Source organism: Procambarus clarkii, chromosome 49 (assembly GCF_040958095.1).
Source record: "Procambarus clarkii isolate CNS0578487 chromosome 49, FALCON_Pclarkii_2.0, whole genome shotgun sequence".
Taxonomy (NCBI): Eukaryota; Metazoa; Arthropoda; class Malacostraca; order Decapoda; family Cambaridae; genus Procambarus; species Procambarus clarkii.
In genome coordinates, this window is record NC_091198.1 from 5,677,853 (window position 1) to 5,685,759 (window position 7,907).

At 47.6% G+C, this 7,907-nt stretch overlaps 1 protein-coding gene across 1 annotated transcript; it reads left to right on the forward strand.

Annotated features, from left to right (window-relative positions):
• Positions 1-315: 315 nt before the first annotated feature.
• LOC123763377 (RNA-binding protein 25-like) lies at positions 316-1,131 on the forward strand. The gene has a single exon (XM_045750530.2). The coding sequence runs from the start codon at positions 316-318 to the stop codon at positions 1,129-1,131; it is 816 nt and encodes a 271-aa protein (XP_045606486.2).
• Positions 1,132-7,907: the final 6,776 nt, after the last annotated feature.

Genomic DNA, 7,907 nt, shown 5'->3' on the forward strand with positions numbered 1-7,907 from the left:
TTTTCCTTTTGGGTCGAGACAAACCTGTTTACTGCCTTCTGACACTTTTGGGTAACATAGTCCATCATGTCTTGTACGGTCTTAGTACAACACTGAGCTTACAACACTTACACGCGCATACATGTCTGTGTGTGTATGTGTGTGTGTGTGTATGTGTGTGTATGTGTGTGTTTATTTGCCTGGACATATGTGTGTATATAAACTGAATGAGCACAGTCAGACGAGAGGTTCGGAGGTAAATTATTAACTCTGGGTTACAAGCTGGAGCTGTCGAGTGCTGCTGTCTATAGTCTTGGCCGCCGCTTGCTCTACATAATGGCAGACAGGTCTCTGGCAGCTACAGAGGCTCTCTGTGGCTGCCAGAACCAACCACAGAGAGCAGGAGACCGCCAGAGACAGCCACAGAGAGCAGGAGACCGCCAGAGACAGCCACAGAGAGCAGCAAGACCGCCAGAGACAGCCACAGAGAGCAGGAGACCGCCAGAGACAGCCACAGAGAGCAGGAGACCGCCAAGAGACAGCCACAGAGAGCAGGAGACCGCCAGAGACAGCCACAGAGAGCAGGAGACCGCCAGAGACAGCCACAGAGAGCAGGAGACCGCCAGAGACAGCCACAGAGAGCAGGAGACCGCCAAAGACAGCCACAGAGAGCAGGAGACCGCCAGAGACAGCCACAGAGAGCAGGAGACCGCCAGAGACAGCCACAGAGAGCAGGAGACCGCCAGAGACAGCCACAGAGAGCAGGAGACCGCCAGAGACAGCCACAGAGAGCAGGAGACCGCCAGAGACAGCCACAGAGAGCAGGAGACCGCCAGAGACAGCCACAGAGAGCAGGAGACCGCCAGAGACAGCCACAGAGAGCAGGAGACCGCCAGAGACAGCCACAGAGAGCAGGAGACCGCCAAAGACAGCCACAGAGAGCAGGAGACCGCCAAAGACAGCCACAGAGAGCAGGAGACCGCCAGAGACAGCCACAGAGAGCAGGAGACCGCCAGAGACAGCCACAGGGAGCAGGAGACTGCCAGAGACAGCCACAGAGAGCAGGAGACCGCCAGAGACAGCCACAGAGAGCAGGAGACTGCCAGAGACAGCCACAGAGAGCAGGAGACCGCCAGAGACAGCCACAGATAGCAGGAGACCGCCAAAGACAGCCACAGAGAGCAGGAGACTGCCAGAGACAGCCACAGAGAGCAGGAGACCGCCAGAGACAGCCACAGAGAGCAGGAGACCGCCAAAGACAGCCACAGAGAGCAGGAGACCGCCAAAGACAGCCATAGAGAGCAGGAGACCGCCAAAGACAGCCACAGAGAGCAGGAGACCGCCAAAGACAGCCACAGAGAGCAGGAGACCGCCAGAGACAGCCACAGAGAGCAGGAGACCGCCAGAGACAGCCACAGAGAGCAGGAGACCGCCAGAGACAGCCACAGAGAGCAGGAGACCGCCAAAGACAGCCACAGAGAGCAGACCACGCAACAAAACATTTTCCTAAAGTCTCGCCTGACGAAGAACGCTTGACTACAGACCAAGATAAGCTGACTCTGCCCTCTTACCAGAGCATCAAGGTAGAAACTGGCAGGTCAGAGGCACCCGGGGAAAGTGACAGAGAAATCCAGGAAGCTTATCTTGGGCCGCCCTGACGACAACACACTCGGGAAACTGCTCATTTCCAGCCCAATTTGGGATGCTTCAAGGACACTCAGATGAAAGCAAGAAGCTGCATCTCCGACAGTTTCACACATGAAGCAGAAGAATGCAGAAGACTATATGTGCATGTCTATGGTCACTAGACGCATATTGTTGGTGCTAAAGCAAGGATTAGGGAAGAAAATGGTGTTAATAATGTCTTATTTCCTAACCATAAATGCACAGAGATATCACATTTAAGAATCAATGGGAAAATCAGTAGGAGCCGTGATCAGGACTCGTAACCTCTGGGTACATTTAACCACAGATGTTGAAACAAAACGTTTCTGCACAATGAAATGGTATTAACGTGATGTATCAATGATAAAATCGGTGCGGATTCGAACCCGCACACTTGGTGTTCCCAAGCACACATGTCCTAGACCACCACACCACCGACATGGTCAAAAGCATTGTAACCTGGGATTCAAGGTGAGTCCTCTAGGGGGTTCCTGAGGCTTCCACTGGAGCCCAGTGAGAGGTTTCCCATCATGCGCCGCCCATGTACTCTGGCTGGGCGTCCAGCAGCCACACGTCACCTGTGATTTTTGTGCATTTGAAGAGAAGTGTTGGAGGCGGAACTCCTGGACCATAGTGCATGAAACCCTTGATTAGACTTCAGTGGAAGCCTCTGGACCCCCTCCCCCCCCGTAGAGGATTCAGTTGAATCCCAGGTTATAATGCTTTTGACCATGTCGAAGTGTGGTGATCTAGGGCATGTGTGCTTGGGAACGCTAAGTGTACGGGTTCGAATCCTTCTCATGGCTAATACTGATGTTATCAAAACATTCCTCCTGACCTTTTAAAACTGAATGACCTTCCTCGATTTCCTTTTCATCTCTCTAGAAGTCCAACCACTTGGGCTGGATGGTAGAGCGACGGTCTCGCTTCATGCAGGTCGGCGTTCAATCCCCCGACCGTCCAAGTGGTTGGGCACCATTCCTTTCCCCCCGTCCCATCCCAAATCCTTATCCTGATCCCTTCCATGTGCTATATAGTCGAAATGGCTTGGCGCTTTTCCCTGCTAATCATCACCCCCTTCCTTCTTAGAACTTGTTTTAGTGGTAATAAAGGTGTCCCCGAGCCCGTCCTCCTAGACTGAAAGTACTTGTTGTAAGGAGGTGGTCGCTCGTACAAGTATGGAGGTGAGGCACCACTAGCAAGTTCACTTTGGTTTGTCCAAATTCAGTAATACAAAAGTTTTGTATTTATGTTGCTATTGAAACCTAGCTATCCTAGGTCTGATACACGCTATCTGAGGTAGATATATATACATATATATATATATATATATATATATATATATATATATATATATATATATATATATATGTCGTACCTAGTAGCCAGAACGTCGTACTCGGCCTACTATGCAAGGCCCGATTTGCCTAATAAGCCAAGTTTTCCTGAATTAATATATTTTCTCTACGTTTTTTCTTATGAAATGATAAAGCTACCCATTTCATTATGTATGAGGTCAATATTTTTTTTTTTTGAGTTAAAATTAATGTAGATATATGACCGAACCTAACCAACCCTACCTAACCTAACCTAACCTATCTTTATAGGTTAGGTTACGTTAGGTAGCCGAAAAAGTTAGGTTAGGTTAGGTTAGGTAGGTTAGGTAGTCGAAAAACAATTAATTCATGAAAACTTGGCTTATTAGGCAAATCGGGCCTTGCATAGTAGGCTGAGAAGTGAGTTCTGGCTACTAGGTACGACATATAATATATATATATATATATATATATATATATATATATATATATATATATATATATATGTGAATTTTTGAAGGATCGTCCGCATAGTTCCAGAAAATAGCCCTTTATCAGGAGGATGAGTTGAAATTCCTTAAGTCGTGGTAAAACTAATTACTAAAGTTAATTCCCGGATTTCATGATTGCTTAATAATACACACTTGAGGTGATGACAACAGGGGAAAAAGAGAAAAACAAGCGAGATGGATGGTGAGATGTAGAGAGGGAGAGATGGAGGGTTGGATGGGAATCGTGAGGGAGACGAGGAGGAGATTTTGAAGGGAGGGGCCGGGGGGGGGGGGAAAGAGAGGAAGATAGTGAGGAGGGGAAGATGGTAGGGAAGGAGGACGGATAACTAATGAAGTACAGGAGGAAGATAGTGAAGAAGGGAAAGAGAGAGAGAGAGTGAGAGAGGAAGGAAGATAGTGAGATACCAGCACCACATTAGCGTGTATCACAATCCGAAGCACCCGGGTCGCACACCGGTAATGGCCGGTAGTGTGCCACTCCTAACACCCAATTTACCGGGCGATGACGATCAGGGGAGTACTGCCGAGCACGGTAATCGCGGGGCGTTATCGCTCGCCTGGACACACGATGCATCAATTGGCAAGTGGCAGGTGGACTCTGGTGCTCTCGCGGGCCTTTCTTCCTGCTCCTGGGAGCTGGTCCCTGGCTGGCCCGCACTTGGTGGGGCTGCTGCAACTGGTAGGGTGAGGGGGAGAGAGGGAGAGAGAGAGAGGGAGGGAGAGAGAGAGAGGGAGGGAGAGAGAGAGACAGAGAGAGAGAGACAGAGAGAGGCAGAGAGAGAAAGAGAGAGACAGAGAGAGAGAGAGGGAGTGAGAGAGGGGGAGAGAGGAGGAGAGAGAGAGAGAGAGAGGGGGAGGGGGAGGACAAGCATGCCACAGACAGGCATAACAGCAAAAACATCTCCTCGAATTAATGCCATTAGTCGCACTACTCAAAGATAAAGAAAACTACTCAAAAGAAATGACAACTTTTATATGCCCCCGTCTAAATAACCAATAAGAAAACCACAAACCAGTTTAAGGTTCTGCAACAGTACGACGCCTTGAGGTCTTTCACTCACCAGGTGGTCAGATCAGGTGATTCACAACGCTCCGGCCTGAGCCCAGCGCTCTTCAACATCAGTGTAAACAACATCCTATACACAAGGGGATCACAGTCACGCCATGTATCTATGAGATAATCATTGGAGAAGGACTCCAGCTACTTCCTACTGCCACTACCCACGTAGGCCAGCAGCGCTGACACACCCCGAGCCAGCACCGCCAGAGGCTGCCTACACGACACAGAAAGAAGGAATCCGGTTCAGAGGATAACTCGTAGTCATCAAGATCACCAGCAAGATACTACCAGCCTACGGAATACTGGACTCCACTAAACATGTAAATAAAAAGAAAACCCCAGGGACGGCCAAAGCAAGCTAACAAGGCTTTTATAGATTACAACACGCCACCACCCACATATTAAGCTGCGTCTCTACGATCATTATCAGACCAGCGCTTGACTATAAATACACATCACTGACGCTTACAAATCGGACCTACGAAGATATTACAACCAGTTGAAATCACAGTCTTCAGCTTTGCACCAAATTTCCCCTTTTAAACCAGCTTAACTGCACACGCCCTATATAATCTTGTCAACAACAAGAAGCCTCTCTAAATAGCGACTCTAAGAGATAGGAGACGATATAAATCCCCGACAAAGGGAATCCACAAAGGCTCGCTAATTCCACCTGTGATTACCACATTCATGAACCTCTTCGCAGAAGCCGAAGGCAGACATTATTAATACAAATTTGAAGTACCATCCGGGGACCTGATATTTTAAGACAGCGAGCCCTGAGTGACTTCCCTGAAAAAAAAAAGAAACCACTCGGACCCAATCGATGTACATAAAAGAGTATGTTTGCCTATTTGTCTGTCTGTGTCTGCTTCTCTGGCCGTCTGAGGTTGGAGGACAAACACGCGGGACTAGCCTCACTTAACCTTTACACTTGTAACATGGGGGGGGGGGTGAGGGATAGGTGAGTGTGATAGGCAAGTGGCACTCTTACGACCCATTCAGATCGCAAGGAAATCACATTGGCGTGATATATCAATGAAAATCATTTTGAGGCAATGGAGTGACTTGAACTCACGTTCTGGTGATTCCCAGACACTTTACCATGATGGTACAACACCCAGAACTCTGCTGAGAGTACTGAGATGTTCTGGAGTGTAAACGCCTTTACCGTAGGGCAGAGTGTGGTCGGATCGACTGTAAAACCCCGGTTGGACTCCGGTTCGGGGGCTCCAGAACCTCCCAGTGCTCTCAGTGGAGTTTCGGGTTGGTCGACTTTTGTGCCATCGTGGCCGAGTCGGTTATTATTATATCTTTCACTATGTCTTGGCGATTCAGGATGGTGTTGTGGTATTGAGAATGGTGTTGTGGTGTTGAGAATGGTGTTGCCATTCAATGGATGCATTTCCTTACACGTCTATTCAATGCATTCGTGGTATGTCCAATGTAGCGTATATTTCGGAGCGCACAGTCTCCAGAGCTGCATTTGTATTGATTCACCACATTGGTACACCTCAGGTTGTTAGCGGAGGCAGAGATGTTATTCTGTCTATGATATTTCTCATAATGAGGGAAGATGTACAAGGGTTGTTATAATAAATGACAGGACGAATTCTTGCGTTTTCAATGCGAGGTTTACAATGCCTGTCAATTATAGCTCATATAACCCTTTTCATTCTTCTAATATCCCTGAGTAAATGTACTGTTAAAATACACTATAATGTCTTCCCTTAGGGGCCTATTTTCCTCCCCTGGGACCTGATTATCCTCAGTCAAATAGCGGCCTAGCTTCTTACTTAAGATTGCGTTGAATTCTGTATTGCTGTAATCGTTGTTCACAATAATTTAATAATTTCGCGGATTCGGTAAAGTTCGTGTTGCAAGAGCTACCAAGAAGAGCGTGTACGTATTGCACGGCCTACATATGCATTGATGACGCTTCTCTTATACCTGGCAGTGTATTATCTCTTACCGTCCATACATTTGCCTGCATCAATTGGTTTACGATACACATCTGTGATGTCTCTACCCTAATTACTGTCGACGAAAACATCGAGGAATGTAATCCTACCTCCTTCACTTTTCTGAACAGTGAACCTCATGCCTGAGACTTCTTGAAGCTTGTCACGAAACCTCTCCAATGTGTTGGATATAGAGTTTACCCTCTGGGCACAGGAAATTAGCTTCAGTGGTACAGGCCTTCAGCATATTCAAGTAAACTCTAATTTGCCAAGATATCCAAATAGTGGAGTAAGTCGTCGTCGGAGGGGCGCGGCTGTGAGATGTGCGATAACTGGTGTAAACTTTAAGATCTCGTATTATAAGTGGTTGCAAAGGCGAGCCCAATCTGCTCCTAGAGTGGACACTTGTTCAGTATTATCGCAATGATTAGTCCTGATTATCCGAAGTGAGGAGTATGGTGATAGCGTGTGTCTGCTTGAAGATTATAACCTGCACTCTGATGAGGTATTATTGACCACGAGGGACCAACGTAACTCGGAGCCTGATACCATCAATTTCACTATCTCAAACAGCCTTGATGATAAACTTTGCTAACACGAGTGAACTTCGTGGTCAATATAATGACAAACTATTGAACCATTTGCCGTGAGTATATATGCAAATGGTCACTTTGACCTCCGGAAAGATCAAAAGCTACTTAAATTTAGGATCATTTGACGTTTATAATCTTAACGAAAAGGTTTTTTTTGTTCGTTGGTCTTGACGACTCTTAACCATGGCTTACAATACGAGACGCTGGCCTGGTGTAGCAGACTATGATGACTAGTTGGGGACATGTGGGGTGATGGAGTGTGTGTCTTGAGATGGACGGTAATAGGGGCACATAATTATCTCTTATCTTACGTCTGTCTGTCTGTGTCAGTCTCTCTCTGTCTGTCTCTCTCTGTCTCTCGCTCTCTCTCTCTCTCTCTCTCTCTCTCTCTCTCTCTCTCTCTCTCTCTCTCTCTCTCTCTCTCTCTCTCTCTCTCTCTCTCTCTCTCTCTCTCTCTCTCTCTCTCTCTCTCTCTCTCTCTCTCTCTCTCTCTCTCTCTCTCTCTCTCTCTCTCTCTCTCTCTCTCTCTCTCTCTCTCTGTACTCACCTAGTTGTGATTGCGGGGGTTGAGTTCTGGCTCTTTCAGCCCGCCTCTCAACTGTCAATCAACTGATTTTTTCCCCATACACACACACACACACACACACACACACACACACACACACACACACACACACACACACACACACACACACACATACGCTCAGAAAGCAGCCTGTAGCAGCTGTCTAACTTCCAGGTACCTATTTACTGCTATGTGAACGGGTGCATCAGGGGGAAAGAAACTCTGCCCATGTGTTTCCGCCTTGACCGGGGATCAA